This window comes from Caloenas nicobarica, chromosome 2 (assembly GCF_036013445.1).
Source record: "Caloenas nicobarica isolate bCalNic1 chromosome 2, bCalNic1.hap1, whole genome shotgun sequence".
Taxonomy (NCBI): Eukaryota; Metazoa; Chordata; class Aves; order Columbiformes; family Columbidae; genus Caloenas; species Caloenas nicobarica.
In genome coordinates this window covers 121,179,814-121,203,017 of record NC_088246.1, presented here as the reverse complement: position 1 = coordinate 121,203,017, position 23,204 = coordinate 121,179,814, and the positions used below count along the sequence as shown (strand labels likewise).

The 23,204-nt window shown below is 41.1% G+C and overlaps 1 protein-coding gene across 2 annotated transcripts in view; it reads right to left on the bottom strand.

The window, feature by feature from the left end:
- SPIDR (scaffold protein involved in DNA repair) overlaps positions 1-23,204 on the bottom strand; it is a 212,421-nt gene that overhangs the window by 20,861 nt on the left and 168,356 nt on the right. For both annotated transcript variants that reach the window (XM_065628018.1, XM_065628016.1), the window contains exon 11: positions 8,792-8,950. In XM_065628018.1, coding sequence (XP_065484090.1) covers positions 8,792-8,950 — 159 coding nt within the window. The remainder of the gene's footprint in view (positions 1-8,791; positions 8,951-23,204) is intronic.

The following is a 23,204-nucleotide window of genomic DNA, read 5'->3' as shown; positions in this document are numbered from 1 at the left end:
TGCTGCTCTTCTACAGAAATGAACCTGACTTACAGGGCATCATCGCCGAGTCTGTAAAAGGATAAGGCTGAGCTCAGAGCCTGGGGTTTTTTGTTTCTTTTGTGTCTTGTTTTTAACAGTGAGAACATTACAACACACCAAGCAACACTTCTTGGGTGTTAAAGAGACTTTACAGCAAATCGACCACTTCTTTTCTGTCCTGTATCATACAGAACGATACCTTCTCCACAGTCACAGGAGGGCCAGTGCCCATTGGAACAAACTGGTTTTGCTGACTGGGACATTAAAAAGGAGAGTTACAAAAAGAGAGCACAGCAACTGAGTACAACTCAGGCAGGTACACACGTGGCCTTCCTCGTGCAGCATGAGGGCAGGGGCAGAGCACAGGTACGAACGTACCACAGACTCTGTGTGTGTGTGTCTATGTGCATAAAGAGATCACGTATCTATCAGCTTACAGTGAATAAGCTATGTTGTTGCAGTGCAGGTATAATCACGTCTCCACACAGACTGTACTTCGATCCTTCACCCGTATTTTTATATTTGCATGAGGGACATGAAGCTGTCCCTTATTCTTTAGCTGTCTGCCAGCTTGCTACTCTATATCAGACTGTCTAAGACATACGGTACATTTCCTTCCATTACTTGTGTCCTTTTGGAGAAGGTCATCTACTGCTGGAACTAGGAGCACTTAATTATTAGTAAATGGCAGTATGTGTTTACAAACAGGCAGTAGAGAGTGGCTGTTCAACATCTTGTCCCTATGCTTCTCTTTGACACCAGCCAGGCCAATGGCTGGGACATTTGCCACCCGAAGGATTTGCAAGTTCCAAATCACATCCTGCTGGGATCCTTCTCTACCAAAGGGGATGTTCTCTTCTGGAGCTGTCACAGATGTGCCAGGGACCGTATCAGTCAGTGTGCCTGGTGAGGAGCTTCCCTCCTGCCCCATCCATTTATACACCTCCAAGAAAGCGAACTGTCTCTTTACACATACGGACTTTGACTTAGCAGAAGGGGGAACGAGGCAGGGCCAGTGACAGTGGAGAATCACAGAATCACAGAATGCTAGGGATTGGAAGGGACCTCGAAAGATCATCTAGTCCAATCCCCCTGCTGGAGCAGGAACACCCAGATGAGGTTACACAGGAAGGTGTCCAGGCGGGTTTGAATGTCTCCAGAGAAGGAGACTCCACAACCTCCCTGGGCAGCCTGTTCCAGTGCCCCATCACCCTCACTGAGAAGAAGTTTCTTCTCATATCTAAGTGGAACCTCCTGTGTTCCAGTTTATACCCATTGCCCCTTGTCCTATCATTGGTTGTCACCGAGAAGAGCCTGGCTCCATCCTCGTGACACTCACCCTTTATATATTTATAAACATTAATGAGGTCACCCCTCAGTCTCCTCTTCTCCAAGCTAAAGAAACCCAGCTCCCTCAGCCTTTCCTCATAAGGGAGATGCTCCACTCCCTTAATCATCTTCGTGGCTCTGCGCTGGACTCTCTCCAGCAGTTCCCTGTCCTTCTTGAACTGAGAAATGGCAAGACTTTGTGTCCTCCTCTGTAGAAAATCATTATCCTTACAGAAAGAATAAAATTAGTTCTCTTTATTGGCCAAGCAACACTCAAATCCCACTTCAATCTGACTTGAACATTGGGTGTATTTTATCCAGTATGTGTATCCTTCTTCAGCTATAGAGCCAAGACGAGAGATGAACAGCTGGCTCTGTGCTACAGCAAAGGGACATGCTCAGCCCCCACGTGCACAAAGAGCCTTTCTGGCAACAGAAGACAAAATAAACAGTTTAAAATTTTGCTCTGTAAGTATAATTACTAGTCACTATTTAAAAAAAATTAAAATAATTTTGATCACAAAAGGATAGACTTCTGAAAAGTAGTGTAAGAAGTGAGAAGAAACAGGGTAAAGGATAAAAAAGACATGTAAAGTATTTTGAATAACTTTTTTTTTATTTCAGAGACAATGACTCTTGTAATACTGTATAACTTTTCTTCAAAAAAAAAAAAGAAAAAAAGACTGAATCCATAGCAGGAGGGCAGAAATAATCTATAAGATTCCAAATGACAGATTCTATCCCCTACTTCCCATGCTAAATCAAAATCTATGTTTGGTAAAAATTGTTTTGTCCCATACTAAATATGCAGATGTCCACTGTTCATCACCAACACAGCAAGGCCACCAGTAACTCTAAGGGAGCATTATAGTACAGACTTAGTACAGACACAGAAGTACAGACTTAGGACAGGCAGTCCTCTACACACAGGTACTCCTCTCTTCTGTAAACCCACATCTTCAAGCTTCGCTTATACATAATGACACTTTTCTATATGTGTGCATGCATTTATACACACACACAGAGACATATGTATGTATACATAATATGCAAAATAATTATTTTTAGTATCCTTAATTATTTTTATTATCCCATGTGCTCAAAAGGCATCTCTTTCAGCTTAAATTTTGGCTGCTGAACTTTGGCACGTCTTTTCTGTGTATCCATAAACACAAACTGCCTGCTGTGCACCCAGACAGCAGTCAGAGAATTTTGCAGATTTCGTACTCTTAAAGAGGCTGAATACATGGCTGAGAAAATGCAAAATATACATGCAGCATGTGCAGAAATTAATCTTGACCTGTTTAACAAACTGTCTTAAACTACTCCATAGAAAAATAACTGAAAGATTGCAAGTGATACTAGCAAAATAGCATTTACTTCTCCCTCCCCAAAATTCTTGCCATAGATGGTGACTGTGCTGCCCTGTACAGAAGAAGCTGCTTTCATTTCCTCACCTAAACACCTTCCTTCTCAGTTCCACAGCTCAGCAGGAGACAGAAGTCACCTTCTGCTTCTAACCTTCCTGGCTTGTTCAGCCTCTCACTGCAAAGTCAAATGGCATACATCCAGATGTGCATACAGGCATATACATGTTTGCTCTATGATTTTTTATAAAAGCATGCAAATTAAAGAGAAAAGCCACTGTAATTGTATTTAGACCCAGTAAAGTGATAAACTGGTATCTACAGTCCCAGTACATCTACTCTGACCCTATGGAAATTTCATTCACTTCACACTACAAACTATACTGTAAAAATCAAACAACTCCAAATTTTGATTTTTCAAAACTGTATTTCACTGACTCTGATGTGACAACTTATTTTGTACCTTACTAAGAAGATTTTGTTTATTTCTCTCACAAATGTGAAGTTTCATCTACAGTTCTGGTCCAAGAACTTTGTGTGTGACATGCTTGATTCTACTTTTTAACATAACAGTTTATAGTTTGGGGGGATTTTTCAATTTCAATAATCATACCACATGTTCAGGGGAAAATTACTACAGGGAGAAAATTTCAGCAGTACTAAAGAAAGCAGAAGGAAAACAATGTCTAGGAAAAGAAGAAAGACGTAAGGTTTACAGTAGGGGATATGAAGAAAGGTGACAAGATTATCTTCCAACATCTTCCACAGCTCTGCTCTGCAGATTCAAGACTTGGCACATCTCTGTTTACTCCTCTCCTACTCTCCCAATTTTAGTCTAAAAAACCCCAGCTTTCTTTTGGCAGTATCAGTCTTAATTATTAAGACCTCAAAAATAAAGCAACTCCTAGCCCTCTGTGAAAAATCTCCTTGCTCAAAACTAAGAAGAAATTCAGTAATAATCGTTGAGACTGCATAAGCTTCAACTATCAAAAGACAAGCAATCCAAATATAAAGCTGCTACTGTAGGCTAGCTCTCCCTTTAATTGACATATTAAGACCTTACAGCGCACAAGCTACACGACACTGTATTTTCTCAGACTTGAGTAATAAAAGCAACAAAATCATATAGTAAAAATCTGAGCCTACTAAATATACAGAGAGGAAGTGTTGCTGGCTTTTTTCCCCTAAGTGTTTTTTAGACAGATGAAATAATTTTGTTGAATAATTTATTTACACACTTTAACAACTCAGTTTTCTATAGTACATTAGAAATTACATATACTACATTAAACCACTGAAATTATAATATAAAATACTTTTGATTCAATATGGATATGCCTACGCTATTCTCCAATGCTGGTTACTAAACAGTTTTATGACAGAAGCGCTGAAGATACAAGCAGCAGTCCGTGCTTATTAAAGAGAAGAAAACTCTGGAAAACAAGTTAATCTCCGATACATAAGCGGTCACCAAAAACAATTAAAAAGTAATGCAAATATTCAACATGTCAATGCGATTATAGAAATTATGCTTTAAATGAAACTCAACTTTTAACCGCAGCAATTATTGAAGCATTTTGGGACCTCAGAACCTCAGAGACGTGGGTGGCTCTTTTAGATGGCAGTCTTTTTGGAGGAGGGAAAACCAAAGGAAGGAAGTTATGATTTTCTTGCTCTGCAGAGCATTCTTACTATTACATTTCCTGTCAACGTCCAGCGGTTGAAACACTTTCTTACACAGCAGTTAGCAGTGGTCTTCTCTTCTGAGTGTAAAGGAAAAAGAAGATAAAGTATACAGTGAAGAGTAGAGGAAAAAGGAGAGAGAAAGGCCAGAGAAGTATGGGACTTAAATAAAAAGAAAAAAAAAAAAGGGAAGAAAGAAAACCCTCAGGCACAATAGTGACCAACACTACAGACAAACAGGGAGATTTCACACTTCACTGCCTAACATTTGAAAGTTTCCAATGACAAACAACAGAAGCCAACTTTATTTGAAAATGCAGACATTTCTCAGAGAAACATAGAACTCAATATTCAGAATCTACTTACTTTAGAGGGAAACGCAACAGGTAGTACAGCAAAATATTGTGGAACGACCTGCCATGAGTTAAAGGCTGGGTCATGTGCCAAAGATTATGAGCTGATGTATCCTTCAAAGTGTTTTACTCTACACAACGTAAGTGTGGATTTTAACACTATCTATGCAACAGTGGCATCTTCTTTTGAAACTTTTTAAGCATTTTTTCAATTTAAGGACAAAATCAGTACTGACGCCCTGTGTTAATTATGCATGATGTTGAAGTATTTCTTCCTTCTCTCTCCATTTTTAAATTGGTGTCATCTTCCTGTTCTGCTGAATAGAAACTCTTCATCTTTCTACCTTATAAGAAAGCATAAAGAGAAGAAGCAGGTAGGTCTGCTATACTCAGCAGTAAAACAACTTGGTGTTTGGCAAATCAGGTGAAAAGACACAAATTGTCAAAATCCAAATTATTGTTCTGTATGGAACTCCAGTCAGGTCTAAAAACATAAAATTAATATTTTTGTTGATAAGGACAGATATGTAGCTACAAAGTTTATCCCAGCTCATTGAAATTAATTTCTGGCAGGAAGCAGCAGACTGCGACAATTTATAGCTTATTTACTCCCGAGGCATTTTAGTGAGTGCTCAGCCCCTGCATCTAATTGCATCCATTTAGTTACTGGTTATACCGGACATACCTGAAACATGCCTTGGGATCTATTAAAACAGGGAGGTTACATCTCAGTTGTACTGCGTACGGATTCTTAACCAAAATTTCTGCCTCTAGCAGTACACCGTCAAAATCTCACTTCCTCTCTCTCAAGGGGCTGAATTTATAAGACTGACAGATGAGGCAGTGGGAGGATGAGAGAGAACAGACACCTCTAAGGAGCCAACACCACCAGTGGCAGATCAACGAGTGTTCTTCAGTCTTCTCTCTTTAAACCACCGTATCTTTCTTTTTTCTGCTGGTACTAAGTGTGTAGTTCAGGCAACAGCGGTAGAAAGGGTAGGAGACAGGTATGAATGAGAGGGTGAAAAGGTGTCAAGAAACAGACACTGAACCACACAAGTGCTGTCAATTCAGCTGTGACAACACTGGATCCTACCTCATTCAACAGCCACATGAACAGACTAGAAGAACTGCTGGAAAGAAGACCCTGATGAAGCCACAGCAACTTTGCTGTGACTCAGCCCTGCCCATTTGTCCTACAGGATTGCCAGAAACCGGACCGCAAAGGGCAACATCGCTTCTCTACGGGACTGCAAGGGCAAGGATTTCTTGCAGGGATGGTTTTGGGGGCTGTGTTTTATGTGGGGTACGGGACTTGCTCTGAAAACCACCTAAATCAGTGAAAGACCTTCAAATGACCTAGTAGGAGAGCCTAGTAGTTGTTAAAGCATATGGATATTCAAAAACAATATTCAACATTAACAGTGTTTCTCTCAATTTAAGAGTACTATAATTCTAATTTTTCACAGGGTTGATCTTGGTCAAGACAGGACATGGTTGTGTGAGTTCTTATCCCACTTTTCTTTTGGAAAACAAGTGTTTTCTTATTGGGATAAGAAATGGGTTTAGGTTTTTTTAGCACATCTTACAGTACAGGTCCATTCCAAAGATCAAGTCACGTTTACAGCCAGGTTTTTGCCTGGATGTAAAATACCCTTTATTATAGGTTTTTCATCCTTGAAATGCAACTTCAGATTAAAACAGTGATTTAAAAATTGCATTTAGTGGAATGGATGATAGTACTTTAAATACTTGATGATGAAGATGGATGATGGCCTGGAAAATTTTTTTGAACAGTAACAGTGGTCCATTGATGCAAAAAGCTTGAGAACCTCTTATATCTGTTAAAAGAAAATCTCCTCTATCTCACAGAGGGACTGAGGAAGCACTCTGTCTCTGTAAGAGAGATTGCCATCCATGTGACTGTGGGACAACACGCACATATGGGATCTTATTAGCCATTCCTGGCTTTCTCCAGATCATGTGCTTGAAAGGCACAGAAAAAAAAAAAAAGTCATGACTTTTCCCTCATATTTCCTACATTTTATTCCCTTTTATCCATTTTAAAAGCCACTGCCAGACTGCGGGAAACAAACAGTTTAAAAGCCATCTCCTTCCAAAAAGTAATTGGTGTTCTCAAAAAAAAAAAAAAAAGGCAGCAGTCTTTCTTGCAGGGCAAACCACATAGTTCTTATTCACCCATGTGCTGCAAGCCAAGGTTGGGCACTCACAGGCATATCCCATCATGTGCTTGGATACACCACTGGCTCTGGAAACCCACTTATCCAGTGGCAATGAGTTCTACAGTCTAATTATGCTTTGTGTGAATAAGTACTCCCTTATATTCATTTCAGCTATGGCTTTATTGTGGTTTCCATCACACCTAGAATGACACGAAACGTGTCCCAACACTTAAAAGTAATAACAAGCTATAAAGCAGAACTTAGGCTAAAACAATTAAGAAAAAAATAAACCCCTGAACAATTCCCCCACCCACCCATCTTGTACAATGAAATCACGTTTTAACCACTGCACTGTCCCTGAAGCTACATCAGCCTTTTTCTTTTAATGTTTCCTAGCAGGGTTACCACCAGCACAGTTCCAGCTGAGCCACCAGCATTTTCAGCAGAGTATCTACTGATCTTCCTCAGAATAGCCAGAAGTAAGTTACTGCTGCTTTGAAACACAACTTACATTGGAAAAGTCTGTCTCTTATTAGCTAGGCAGAGTACTGGAAACACCAGCAGCCAGTTGTAAAACTTCATTTGTATCCAGAATTCCAAAGCCATTATTTAATTTGTTTGGAAAAAATGTAACTTGAAAAAAAAGCCAACAAAATAATTAAATAAGAAGACGTGTTTGTTATTAAAGCTCCATAAAAATGCAAGTAGGCTTGAAATCCAAAGGATCTGAAAATTAACACTGCAAGTACATAAAAAGAAAAGCATACTGAATAGGGCTGGCTGGAAAACAACAATTCCATTTTGCTAAACATTTCAAGGCTTTGAAATTTGTTTTTGTTCCAATATGAAACAAAAATGAGACTTTCTGAACGTTTTCATGAAACGAGGATGAGAGAGAGTATTCACTTCCTCTGGACCTGAAAAACATCTTCCAAATAAAATTGTCTCCAAAATAGATAATGTTTCCATGAAACGTTCTGGTTTTGATGAAACAGCATTTTTCAACGGGGAAAAAAAGTGTCAGCAGAAATATCACAGCCATTCTAATAGCAAAGGCTTATCTAGATCAGATGCTTGGATGAATAAATTATGTTGAGAACTGAACCAATCTAATTATATTTATATAGGTCCCCATGTGAACACCATGTCACTTTCCTTAGAAAGCTACTCTGTAAGATACTTGATCTATTGAATTATTTTTCTTGATTAAAGATATTTTATTTTATTCAAAGAATGTAAAAGAAATCACAGAATAAGCAAAATCTGAGAGGTACCATAAGTCAATTTGTTACTTATCCAGGGAGATTTTTCTATAAACCTGTGGACATTCTTATTCCAAAATAAGAATGGCTTTACGATTTGCAAGATTTTAAGGTTTGGGTTTTCTTAAAGAAACATACACTGTGATTCTAAGACCATATAGACGTAACTGAATTAAGCTCTTTTATACTAAGTGAAAGTCTGTGCTTGAAACTTCGACCCATACTGGGCAGTACTGTAGAAAAACATAATATACTAAACAGCTCTTTAATGAAAGGGAGGTGAACTAGTGTTTTTCAGTCTTTGAATCTACTGAAGAAGAAGAAAACACTCATATTTTATGAAATATTGCATATAGCAATTCTTCTCTATTCCTTTCTCTGCTAAGTGTGTATTTGTGTGTTAAGATATTTATGCTCCTTTTAGGGTATGGTTGGCTCCAGTTCTATTGGATGCCCCAAAAAAGGCAATGAGGACATTTAATTGAACAAAGCCAGATTAAGTTGTTCCAAAAAATATTGATAACAGAAATAAAAAGGCAGATCACCTCTGCCTGCCACGGCACGCAACACATTCTGCCGCGAGTTGTTCTCACCTTCCTCTTGTCGTTCTTTGCAAAATTTTCATTCCAGCTAAGCAGCAGGATTTTCCTTCCCACCTCCTGCAGTACTGCTCAATGTCTTCTGCAGAGCTCAGGGACTGCAACTGCACTTCGCTGAACATCCCATAGGCGTCCTGGACGAGGAGGCACAACCTGCAAAACATTCCTCCGTTACTCCCTGCCTCCTGTTCATAACAAAATAATTCGTAAATTTATGAAAATTATATTACAAGCTTCAGGACAGGGCTTATTCTCTACCATATCTGGAGAATTCCTACCGAATAATGTATCAATAAACAAAACCAACACCATCAGAGGGTTTTTTTCCTGTATATTTTCAGGAAGTAACAGGGCCATGAAATAGAGAAGCATGACTAAAAAAAGCGTAAAGGGCTTCCACAGGGTATTAGATAAATTAACTGTTATGCACTGTGTGGTTTGTGTACTTATAAAAAAGAAAATTGAGTTTTTGCCTTACTTGAAGTGAATTCTGCAATGCAGACAGAACAATGATGCAAGCATATATGCACGTGTATCAATGTAAAAATTCTGCTTAGAAGTAAACAAAGCAACATATTTCACAAGTAATAATCACCAACACTGAAACTGGCAAAGCAAACATTAAGTTTTCTACAACTTTTTTATAAGAGTCCTGAGGATGCAAAAAAGAGTGAAATGCCAATTTTTATTAAAAACAAACCAAAACCAACAACATGAAACTGCAGATTAGCATATTCAATATTGGGTATGAAGAAGCCCAGAGGAGCTATTTTAAGGAGGTAATTAAAGAACCTGTTAAACAAACAACTTGATTAAAGTAATCTATGCAAGTAGAGTCTGTAAGGCTGGGAAATATCACTCAACCAACTTGCTGGCATTTCAAAAAGATATTACTGTCATAGCAGATACGGCAAAATCAGTGGATGTCATACATTTAGATAGTTGAAAACACGTTTCACAAGATTCGGCACCTGAGATGAGCAGCCACGATAGCATGAGTCACGCTGTGATGGGCTTAATTGCCCCAGAAAGAGACAGTTAAGCATGGAAACTTTTCAAAGGGAGACAAAAATTACCTTTGAGGGTAGCACATGCATCTTTATTTCTAAATAAAACTCAGGGGTGCACTGGGCAGCAGAATTCATTTCATTTCAAAGGTACCTGGCAAAAGTTCCTCCCCAGAGCAGCACCATTGTTCACAGCAAGCTGACTCCCACTGCTTTTGCAGGACTTCATATAACATATTATATGCATCTTGAAAGCATTCAACAGTAGTCATTGTATCTTTATAAAAAACATTTTAAATTAAACGAGCTCCAAAATTTTTCTGGAAGAAATCCATGTATTTTTTCGAAGGGAAGCTTAGGCACATGGAAGATCACTAATCACAGTTTTCTTTTTCATTATGAACTGTCTAATTCCAGCTTACACCCTTGAGAGGACTGGATTTGACATAGGTTGCAACTCCAAAGCATTTCAGACATCAGCAGCTGTGCAAGCACCAGCTGACAGTCCTCCTTTTTCAGATTCTGGTGCTGGTTTTGAGGAGCAGGGAGTGGTAGGACAAACAAAAACAAAGGCTCCCGTATTTCCCCCGTTATCTCTAGCTACAAGGGTCCCACACAAAGTCTTCACCAGGCTTAGGTACAAATCCTCCTCAGCCTGCCAAGGTTCAGAAGTCCTTTAGAGCTGTGAAACTCTGCTTCTGCCCTGAGCAATGACGAACCAAACGCTGGAAACCAAATGCTGCTGTGATGCGTAGGCTGGAAGGATATGTACCCTGACCTCTGGGATGAGTGATGTTCGCAGCCTAGAAAGTGGGTGACTTTTAACAGTATAAACCTGTGTCTTCAACAGCTCTGTCGCTCTTTTCATTTTCTATGTAAAACAACCCATGAGATCATTTCTGGATTTGCATCACAAGATGATCTCCAGCTCAACAGAGCAAAGACTGATGAGCCACGAACACGACGGTGCAGAAGCAGAAGAACTATGGTTGCCCATCGCTTTCCGTGTCTGGACCTTGCAGCCGGTTAAAAACTCTCCCGAGTTTTAACTGATTGGACTGACACTCCTCACACTATTGTTTTGCTTGGAAAAACAGAGCTAACACACTCTGGACATTTCTGAAAATCAGATTGAAGGGAACAGGAAAAACAAAGCAAACAGTTTTGCCTATGTTAACAAAACATCCAGTGACTGTTAATTGTGAGAAATTAGGCCTTTGTATCTTGGAGCAAGCAAGGGCCAACTGAGTTAGCGTCTCATATCTGATCAGTTCAGCAGTCTCTTAACTGATCACTGGAATTTCTCATATCTTTAGTGAGCCATAACTGAACGCAAGTAAGTCTCAGACTAGCTGGCACCAGGCTCATATTAAGTCCTCTGGGACAGGTTAATTGCCCAAATAAAATTAGCTTGGTTGGTGCCAAACACATCAGTCACTAAAAGTGCATTTTACCAGTCCTTTTAAGACAAGCAAAGAGATGGCTGCTGTCAGACGTAAGAGTCTCAAATCCCTACATCTCTGGCTGCATATTTCCAACCCTTTGTGGTGGCAGCATTAACGGCTAGGATAGGAAACTGATCTGACCAAAAAAAAAAAATCTGTAGCCAAATAATCATCATCAGATCAGCTTCTCAAAAGTAAACTCTGTAGAAGTAAACTCCTGTTTGCATGGAGTACCACTTCTAGACAAGGACATATTTTCCAAGCTGAAGCTTCCACTCCAGCTGTCTGGTGTATGCAGCACGACATCCCAGGTCATATGATGGGAGAATGGTCATCATATGACCAAGATGGACATACAGAAGTAAAGGAAGAACTGGTTAACTTGAGGCTTATATCACTAATATTCCCATTCACACTAGTAACACATTCATGATTATTGGTATCATGAAGAAACACGGAGCTGCAGAACCTCTTGCACCAGACTCCAAGTACTTTTGCTCTGTTAGGACCATAGATCTGAGCAGACATCCACTACACTATACTTGTTCTTACAGCATCCAAAAGGTATTCACGATTTCTCTGCAACATGCATTTCAAATGAAATTTATATATTCACTCACTTGGAAGACAGAATTTCACAAATAACCTTCAGTTGCCCAATTGCAGACTGAGATGAGGAACATCCCAAACTAATGCTACGAAGAGAACTTCACAAATGCATGTTCCCTGCTTCAGCACACTTCTAAAACAGTATAAATGAATGATGACAAAATCTTGAAATACTCTCAAGATCATTTGATCTGTCTCACACAGGTTTAGTCGGTATTACTATTCATATTTAATGATGATTGACAACTGATTTTCATACTTTATGACTACGATTAAATCAGCTGAACCCCAGACAGACTCAGCAATGCATTTGGAGAACTAATCTCATGGTTGGGGACAGACTTTTTAGCAGGGCTTGTTGCAACTGGACAAGGGTAATGGTTTTAAAACTAAGAGAAGATTCAGGCTAGACGAGAGGAAGACATTTTTTACAATGAGGGTGGTGAAACACTGGCCCAGGTTGCCCAGAGAGGTGGGAGATGCCCCATCCCTGGAGACATTCCAGGCCAGGCTGGATGGGGCTCTGAGCAACCTGATCTGGTTGAAGATGTCCCTGCTCATTGCAGAGGGGTTGGACTAGATGAGCTTTGAAGTCCCTTCCAACCCAAATCATTCTATGATTCTATGAAACTGGTTCTGTTCTTAATGGATTTTGCACACACTGTTAGCATCACTCACAGTAGTTCAGTGGCTTTCAGAGGCTGTTGATTCATAGCCTTAACTTCCTCGCTGGCATTGTTTTTTTTCCTTGATTTCACTTTATTCCCAGAAAAGTGCATTTGTATTATTTTCCCATGTTAGTGTTGCTCTCATATTGCAGAAAAATGTTCTTGCAAATTAAGCTTTAGCAGCAAGTATGACTGTGATTAAAGCAACAGTTTGCCCCACGATTTTTCCCTTCTTTGAAGCTCACTACTAGGATGAAAACCCACATCTAAATTATGAGACAAACTGCAAATCCAAAATGAGTATTCGCCCCCAGGAATTCAGCATTTTTATTTTTTGCACATTTACCACAAATACTTTTTTTTTTTCCATAAAATGCGGTGTTTGTACTGAATCAGTTAATCAGCTAAAACATACCTATACCACTGCCTTGTCAGTATGCGTAGTAGTGAACTGTTAATAAAAAGGGCAAGATCACCATTTTTATCAGCAGTGTTCACGTAGGGAGGAAAAAAGGCCACCTTTATTTTTGGACAATAGGATGCAGCCCTGCGTAAGACTTGAAATTAAAATATGGTTTTGGAAACTTATATTTCTCATGCAAAGGAGCAAAGAATTCACTCCAGAAGCGAGGGGTGGCAGGAAAGCCAGCAGAGGAGTGAGTGTGGGAGATGCCAGACTAAGGGAAAGGTGAAGTATGAGTCATTGGTAATAACAAAGGGGGTGAAGATAGGGAATGATAAGAAGTGAAGCAGAGATTAGCCTTTTTTTTCTTACTTTTTTTTTTTAAAAGTAATGACACAGTAAGTCTCATCCAAATGCTTGGGAAGATTTTGTTAATTTGCTAATAGCCAGGAGCAAGGATGAGGGCTGGGGGAAGATGAGACTGCGAGATGAGACTCTGCATTATTTCTATGACTGTGTTGATCTTTGGGAGAAAATGTCTCCCAGTAGAAATCTGGAGAGGATTACAAGATTACTCTGCCATACCCTTCTCCTAGTTAGTCACTCCTCATGGGTAAAGGGTAAAACCTTCTTCTACTATTATGTTTTTATGCATGAAAAATGCATCTCTCTCCACACTACCGCTTTGTATTGGGCAGCTGACTTCCTGGAGAGGTAAGCGCAACAAAAACCTTCTTCAGCTTTGGTCACCTCCAGCCTCCTCAGCAGCTAGTGGAAAAGAATAAGAAGATCTGCCTGCAGAGAAGATGAGAGCGCACAGAGGCCAGAACTGACTGATGACGCAGGGATTGCCTTTACTGAGTCTTGTGAAAACAAGCAGCAGAAATTTGTCATGAGCAGATCTTAACTAACAAATAATTGTTTTACCCTTGGGCAGAAGGACAACCATGTGGCCCACAGCAGCTTTTGCCCATGCGTAGCTAAACTGTGCAGTAGAGCAAGAGGAGCGGGATAACCAGGCAAACGCCACCACCTTCACCGTGCTCAGCAGGGACTGCATTAGTTACTCTTTCTTCAGAAGGCAGAGAAAGAGGAGAATGGAGAAATGCCTGAAAACTAATTGAATTGTATTAGATCTGATATTTGCTCATCCTTTATCTTAACCATGCAAGAGGCAGCTGCTGCTGCTTTGTTTGTCAGAAGGACCTCTTATCTCTTTGAGGTGCGGTCCTTGCAGAGGCATAAAGCACACGTACATAAACACACATAAACAAAAACCCCCTCTCTCCCTTAATCACCAGCGGCTACACTACCTACACAACACCAATTCAGCAACTTGTCTGGTCAAGTCTCAAGGTGGAGCTGATCCACTCCTGCTAATATGGCTCAGATTCAAATTGCAACCTGCAGGACACCACCCTACTGGGATTCCATTTATCCCTACCTTAAGCACTCCTTGCATTCACCATACCCATATTATTTCTGAAAAATCAAAGCTCAGGCCACAGCTCTGAACACAGAGGGACAACAATCCATCTCCCCCACTCCCTCGTAACACTAGAAGGGTTTTCCTATTAAAAGCATTGTATTCACCAGATCAAAAACTGCTTCATGTTCCCTTTTGAAAACTATGTACCTGCTGTAGCATTCTTTAGGGAGACACAAGATTCAGAGTATTCTGCTTAAAATCCATGTCATTTGCTGCCAGTAAATAGTGACTGGTCCCTTCCAACCCAAACTATTCTGTGATTCTATGTTTCTAGCACCCAGGCTGATGCTCTGGTTTGAAGCACTGAGATGACCAAAATGGCAATAACTTGCTTTGAAAATGGGAGGTTTAAAATTAACCACAACTCCAAGAATTATAAACTCCCAATCAATCCAGAACTTGTAGGGGATTTGCTGCTCCAGCTAGATCCCTGTAAGTCAATGGGGCCTGATGGGATTCATCCAAGGGTACTTAAAGAGCTGGCTGACATCATAGCAAGACCTGCTTCCATGATTTTTCAACACTCCTGGGTATCTGGAGAGGTCCCAGTTGACTAGAAGCTGGCAAATGTTGTCCATGTCTTCAAGAAGGGCAACAGGGATGACCCTGGCAACTACAGGCCTGTCAGTCTCACTTCTGTGCCTGGCAAAATCATGGAGAAAATTATTCTGGGAGTTATTGAAAAACATCTGAACGACAATGCAGTCATTGGTCCCAGCCAGCGCAGCTTCTCAAAGGGAAAGTCTTGTTTGACCAACTTAATTTTGTTCTATGACAAGGTTACTCACCTAGTTGACCAAGGGAAGCCTGTCAATGTGATCTTTTTGGATTTCAGTAAAGCCTTTGATACTCTTTGTCTCTCACAGTATCCTCCTGGAGAAGACGTCCAGCATACAGCTGGATAAACACACAATGCAGTGGGTGAGCAATTGGCTGAAGGGCTGGGCTCAAAGGGTAGTAGTAAATGGGGTTATGTCAAGCTGGCGAGCAGTCACTAGTGGGGTTCCGCAGGGATCCATCTTAGGGCCAGCACTCTTCAATGTCTTCATAAATGACTTGGACGTGGGGCTTGATGGAATACTAAGTTAGCTGATTACAAAAATTTGGGAGGAGCCATTGACACTCTCAAGGGCAGAGAGGCCCTGCAGAGGGATCTGGACAAATTGGAGAACTGGGCAATCACCAACCATATGAAGTTTAACAAGGGCAAGTGCCGGATTTTGTACCTGGGACATGGCAGCCCTGGCTGTACATACAGACTGGGGGATGAGATGCTGGAGAGCAGCTTTGCAGGGATTCTGGTCGATGGCAAGTTGAACATGAGCCAACAGTGTCCCTGGCAGCCAAGAGGGGCAACCGTGTCCTGGTGCATCCAGCACAGCATGGCCAGCCGGGCAGGGAGGTGATGGTCCCGCTCTGCTCTGCACTGGGGCGGCCTCACCTGGAGCACTGGGTGCAGTTCTGGGTGCCACAGCATAAAAATGATATAAAGCTACTGGAGAGTGTCCAGAAGAGGGCTACGAAGTTGGTGAAGGGTTTGGAGGGGAAGCCGTAGGAGGAACGGCTAAAGTCACTTGGTTTGTTCAGCCTGGAGAAGAGGAGACTAAGAGGAGACCTCATCCCGGCTACAGCTTCCTCACAACGGGAGGAGGAGGGGCAGGCGCTGAGCTCTTCTCTTTAGCGACCAGTGACAGAACCCGAGGGAATGGCAGGAAGATGTGCCAGGGGAGGTTTAGGTTGGACATTAGGAAAAGGTTCTTCCCCCAGAGGGTGGTGGACACTGGAACAGGCTCCCCAGGGAGGTGTCACAGCCCCAAGCCTGACAGTGTTCAAGAAGAGACTGGACAAGGCCCTCAGACACATGGTGTGAACTGTGGGGTTGTCCTGTGCAGGGACAGGAGTTGGACTTGATGATCCTTGTGGGTCCCTTCCAACTCATACTGAAAAGTGGAGTTTGCGATCGTTTAAGTTCTTGTTTGGCAGTTGTGGAAGGCCGCAGAAGGAGAGAAAGGAGCAGGCTGTTCAGGAGTGCTGGACCTAGCAGAGCAGGATCAGTGCGCGCAGTTAACACCAGACGCTCTGGTTCCCTCCAGTGAGAGACAGGCTGACCTTGCAGAAGTATTGGTGAAAACTGCACATGTGACAGGAGTATCACCAGGGCAATCAAATCTTATCTCGGCATCTCAAACAGAAAATATTTTGCAGAGGCCTCTCTGGTGTCAGGAAAGGAATCTTTTCTTTGCAGGCAACTCTTGGCATGTGAGTATTTATATAACATGCTTTGCGAATAACTCACTACAGTAACTGTACCAAGCCCATCATTTTGGATTTTCTTTGATTTTCCTTACATTTTTATGCATGTGTTAAAAAAAATGAAAAAGAGTAAGAACAGTTATAAAATAACTGTTGCTTATTTTTATTCACTTCCTTGAATAGTCACTTACTTCAATACAAACTGGAAAATCCAACTCAACTTTCACAATGTCTTGCATGAATCCCTGCCTGTTGATTGCTTTTTCCATTTCTTCATTCAGTTTAATCCTTCCACCTACTATTTTCTGTCTATGACCTGACGAAGCAGCACTTCTGTGGGAAATGGCTTTTTTGCGTAGGAAGAGACCTGCATGAGCCAACCGTATCAGCAGGGCTCCCTTCTTAATGCAGAACATGCATGCAGAGAATGGAGTTCCACCGCTCTGTAAATGTTCCCACTCAAAACATGGAACACCACCTGCCTGGTGGGAACTATGTGCAGCTTCTCGGGAAAGGGTGTAGCACAAAACCAGACAGCTTTTCATACTTGCAATGACAACCACGGCTTCACACGTGACAATTTTTTTCAGCATAAACCATTTCTTCTGTGAAGTTTTCATGTGGCACCAAATGAACTTTTTAAACTCCCCATCTGACGCTGTTTCTAAGTGCACTTTCAAAGTAAACTGCTGATGTGTGTGTTTTATTTGTATGCAGAATTTTACTCAAAAGTAAACAAGACATTTAAAACCATAAAAAGACATTCCTGACATCCACTCAAACATAATTTGGAGCCTAAGCTAAAATTTCAAGGAGTTACACAGTTGCATTTGAGAAATATTTTCAGTATCATCCGATAGCTTCACTTATCTCAGATTCATAAACGAATATTGAAGCTGGTCTATATTAATATTTCAAATCCAAACTAATTATGCCACGTAAGTAAAAATCTATAGTGACGGTTGGTTTGGAAGACACAGAAAAATAACTTTCTAAGTATTGCCTAAAAGTTTGTGTAAAGGTTCAGCCGCAAGAAACCAGCAAGTCTTTCCTCCCTCCTGATCCCCCAGGCATCTCCCCCGCACAACATGACGCTGCATGTAATTTACGGTCCTTCTGCTAACATCCATTCCGTACAGCTTGTTATGTAAATAAAAACAATTTTGGGTGGTAACAAAACAGCAAGCACATCAGATCATCCCAGCTTGTTTCGGACTCAGTATGCTGTTAATTGTAGTTGGTAAAAAAAAATAATGATGCACACACTCCTCAGGTTCCTCAGTGTACCATTACTTCAGCATGGAATCCCTTGACAATCCCTTGGTTATTTCAGTATACAATTCAGAGTAAACATTATTTTCCTGTATGTCATGATCTACTAATCAAGAGTAAAAATCTACATTTAAGAAACTTACAGGCTCAGCTGAAAACTGCAAGTCTCTCTTATGGATGATCTCCAGTAGAAAAATCATGTTCCAAATATAACGTGTAATTACCACCCAGTCATTTAAAACACTTATCTATGAATCTGAGGAGGGGTTCTTTGTTTATTTTTTTTAATCTTAAGACTTTGTAATTATTGTTTTGGCATTCGAGAATTCCAAGAGTCAGTGAGGTGCTGCCAAAAGATCTTCTCTTGCAAGGTGCTCAGCACCCTCCTTTCCAAGAAAATCAGCATTCAACTGCTGGTTCTGGCAACACTTCACATCATCTTTGCCACATTATGTTTCCTCCACTCCTCGGGTCCTTATATAAAAATCAGAATAAAAGTCCTGTCTTCAAAGGGTGAACTGAAAGCAACGGTCGGTAGTGGTATCTGGAAGGGCAGGTCTACAAAGTATATTCTGTGTGCTAGATCCCATTTGAGTTAGAAGAGGAGGCTATATATATATATGTATGTATGTATGCATGTATATATGGAGAGAGGGCTTCCATGCAGTATCAACCCATTTCTTCTCTGCTACCGGGCTTAGATAGCTCTCAAGTCCCACTGCAAAACCCACGGCAAGGGCTTTACAGAATTACAGCATCTGGAATGATGCAAGAATACTGCAGCAGCAGTACCAGGGTCGCTTATCTTTCAAGACCGTATTATTTGTGGATTCACCAGATTTACTTCCAAACCACATAGGCAATGAATGTGATTCTAGAAAACTGAATTAAAAAACAAAAACAAAAACAAAACAAAACACACAAACAAACAAACAAACAAAAGATGTGAAGTGAGTATTAAAAAAGTAACTGTCCATTCAGCAGGCACAGAACATCCTAAAACACATTCTTAGTAGTATAGCATTGCACATGTGCTTCCCCAGTGCACATGAAGGGTAAATGAAATGTAATAACACTGCAGGATTTCTTACAGAGCTGTGTCTGTATTCAATAAGACATTCTGCTGTTTCAATGCCACATCATCCCACCGAACGAGCACAAAAAGATAATATTAATTGAAATAAAAGGCAGAATAAAGAGCAAAGAAGAAAAGCAGAAGTAGTTGTATCACGTTGGGGCTCCCTCCCTGGCAGAAAGGCAATTTTCCACTCCTCGCAGGGTCTGCCGTTTCTGCTTTTCACTCAGCTGTTTGTCTTTGCTCCTGCGGCTGCCTTTCTTAGGTGTGTTTCTAAATGCGGGAGAAGGAGTGTGTTTGTGTGTGCGCCTCGCGTGTTTACCAGAGCGGTGGTAGCAGTTCTCAGCAGTCCACCGAGAGTTCTAGGAAACGGCCCCTGTTATTTTATTCTGGGTCAATGTCAGCTCATGTCAGGCAGTAAAGATCAGACAGGACAGCTCGCTCCATCTCGCAGTCCTGGCCGGAGGCCTCAATGGGAGAGGGGAAGGGAGCGAGCAGCGAGTGGGCGGAGAGCCTTCCCAGCACTCTACCAACCACCGCACGAGGAATTATGATAAACACCGCTCTGGAAACCAGATACAACAGTACATTGTGTTCTTCTTCGGAAAAACAACCAGACTTCGGCTCACTTAAAGTAAACAGTTAATCCTGTTTATCCTTTTTTTTTTTTTTTTTCTTTCTTGATGAGTTGTTAACAGAACAATCTCTTCTGCACAGCAAATAAGAGATCTGTCCCTTCAAGGAAAAAAAAAATCAATTTGATATGTAAGCTTTCTACTATCGGCAAACAGTGTGGAATAACAGTCTTTCTTGGCTTAAACCAACTTAAGACAGCAATGCCAAAACTGAATGAAACCTTTCCCTCACTTACATACTTTATTTTGGAAAACTGAAGTCCCAAACAGAGCGTTATATTCATCCCTTTTAACTATTCCTTTTCTGACAAGAACAGGCAAAACTGGTTAAAATGCAAAAATTCGGGGTGCGTGGTGTCCTTGCAGCAGCCCGAGTGCACAGAGGGTGCCTGGGGAGGACAGATGAGCTGCTGGGCAGGGGGCGGCCGCCCCCAGGTTCTCTCTGGGAGGTGAAAAGAGGAGTCGGACTGATGGACGGCAACTGAGGCAGCAAACTGCAATCCTGCTCTCCAAAATATATGCTTACTGTGCAAGTTCACCATGTCCCTGACTTTCAATATTAAGGGTGATTAATTAGGAAAGCAGATGGAATTGATTATCTTGTTTTGCTGGAGCCACCACAGCCTACCTATTAACTGCTTCTTACTGGGGACTCCAACCGAGTTCAATGAAAGCTACAAGCTTTTCCAAAGGGAATTCTAATTTTTAGCACTCAGGAGTTTAAATAGCTCTGAGAGTCAACAACGAAAGTGTGCTTAACATCGCTAGTCAGTAAAAGTTTGTTGATTTAGCTATTTATAATCATAAAAACACATGATTTGCAAAACTGAAAGAGGAGAAGGAAGATATTTCCTTGTTTTTACTGATTTTGCAAGCTCTAAGATTCTGTGTAACCAATGTCATCAAGTGCAAAAATGTATATTCAGGTCTGTGAGGGAAAGCTTGATTTTTACATTTTTTAAAATATATTTTAAAAGTGAAACTTCTTTATTTTTCCTGCTTTTCTTCCCCCTTTATTCTCCATTTATTTGTAAATATTTCGCAGCAGTTGCTGAGTTTACATCGCCCTGATGAGCTCTAATGTGACAGAGCAGGACCGAGCAGCCTTATTTCCCATTGCAAAACCCGGGCTGGGGAGGCAGCTATCAGCAAGCTGAGCCCAGCAGCCCAGAGGAGCAGCCTCAGGACCATCCCCACCAGTCCACCATTCTGCCCTTCACCATGGCCTCCAGCCAAGCCTGGAAGAGCCAGTCCTGGTAGGACAGGACTGCTGCTGAACACTTACTGCATCTCGCTCCAAGGACACCCTGTCTTTTAACCCTCTCCCTTCCAGTGCGACACCTGCACAAGAAAAGCATGGTTGCTCCCTTGTGATCGTGGGTTTGGCCTGCCAAATTTGTCCCCAAATTGGTGGGCAGTCCACAGTGCTATCTATGAAGGACCCAACTTATCCAACTCATGCCAAGGAGCTGCGGCTCTGAGGAGGGTGGTTATCAGCTGCATGACTGCAGGAAAGAAGCAATATACTTTGGTAAAACCTCTTCAGGGACATGGTTTAGTGCTAGAGTTAGGTTGGACTCGATGATCTTGAGGGTCTCTTCCAACTGAAATGATTCTTTGATTCTCTCTGGGGAAGCCAGAGGAGAATGTGGTGGAGCTATGGCCTCTGCTTGTTGGAGGAACTCCCAGGGGTAGGAGAAGAAAGCAATAAACCTAAATTGCTTAGGGTGCAGTTATATAACCCATGTACAAAAAAGAGTCCCTTTGACTCCCCACATTTTGAGCCCATGGTGGCGGGCCATCATCATGCCCTGCTTCAGGAGGGAATGTATCAGCCGAGAGGAATGCGGACGAGAGGTGAATCGATGGGAGATCGTTAGGAGATGAAGCAACAGCAGGAGGAAAATGTGGAAGGCGACAAAAACAAAGATCAGGAAGAAATGCTCCCTGATATTACCTCTTTTCCACTTCCGTTCTTACACCTTGCTGTTCTCCATGTCTCTGGTAGTTAGAGATTAGGGGAAAAAATGCTGGTCTGTGGCCACACTAGTATAATCCTGTGGATGACCTATGACCATTGCTGATGAAGCACTTTCCCCAGACACATTTGGTTTTTTTAATATCAGAAATTGTGGACATAACAACCGCTGCTGAAAGGGAAGTGCAGGTGGCAGCAGTTTTCCAATTTGAAAATAAAAAAATAAAATTTTATTACCCTTTTAAGCTTCCATTTTAACTTTTCAAAATGAGAAATCCTATTTTCTGTTGTAGGTCTAGTAAAGCTTTATAAATTACTTTTAAATAAGTAGCAGGACTGAGCCATTATCCAAACCTCACTCCATTTCCATTGATTTCAATGAGCCTCATTTCATGCTGTATAGCAGGCAGAGAAAACACCTGGGCAGCACCAGCAACATTTCTCCAACTTGATTTCATTCAATCATTCATGCAAATTCCATGTTTCTCTTCTAAAACTACCTAAACTGAACACAAATCAAGGATCATAAACTGAAGTAACTTTATAAACATCACACTCACAATTTCCTATAATTTCAAGGAATCATTTTTAGCAGGATCAGAACTTGGAGCACAGTACACAGTACATAAAAAAGAGTCTTAAATCTATCGTATCCTGGGGTTTTTTTTTAATTTAATTGGGTAATATTAGGATGTGCATAGAGAATCTCTCAGTTCTTTCATCATTTTGGTTATCTTCGGATGCATGTGGAGATTTCAAAAATTACGTGTGCTAGCGGGAAATGTCCTAAAAGAAAAAATCTCTCCTACAGCATCTTAATCACAACTCTGTACAGATGATAGTCCTTATTTTATATCTTATGCATGTGGAATACTATTTTATTGTAATGACATAATCAGTCATTACACTGGATTTAATATAATAACCCTGGTAAAATACTGAGGAACTACATGTGTGGTATAATTGATTCTGATTTTCCCTTCCCCCCAAAAAGGAAAACAGTCCTGAAAGTAAGAATCTGTTCAAATATCAGTACAGCATAGTTTGTTCTCATTATTTATATTCCAAGGGGAAGAAAAAAAGAGCACCAAGTCTAATCAAAACTACAGGAAGAGTTTAGAGAGACAGAAGATAACAATGTAAATTAGAACTGGATTAGGGCCCTTAGTAAACCTATCTATTCATGCCAAAAGAGGTGATTTAATATTCTGTGGTTAAGCTTCTGGTTTTGTCTTATCCAAAAGAATATCAACAATAGCACATTGTTCTCCTACCGCCGTGCTGGTGTTACAGTCCCTGACGTGATTCAGCACAGGCCTGGAGAAGCACAGCTCAACACAGTTTGGATTTTCCGGAGCCGTCACCCACTGCAGGCCAGCAGGAGATGGAACATCACAGCCAAGATAACAAGATACCTTTTGTCTTTAAAACACGCAGTTTCCTGTTGATAGTATTCTGTATTGTCACACTAGTCGCGTCCTCTTTTCCCTGTCACACGTACCTTCCCTAATTGAGGCTTCACTGAACTGCACTGAGGAAGCATCGGGGCAGGGACAACTTCTACAGGCCTGTA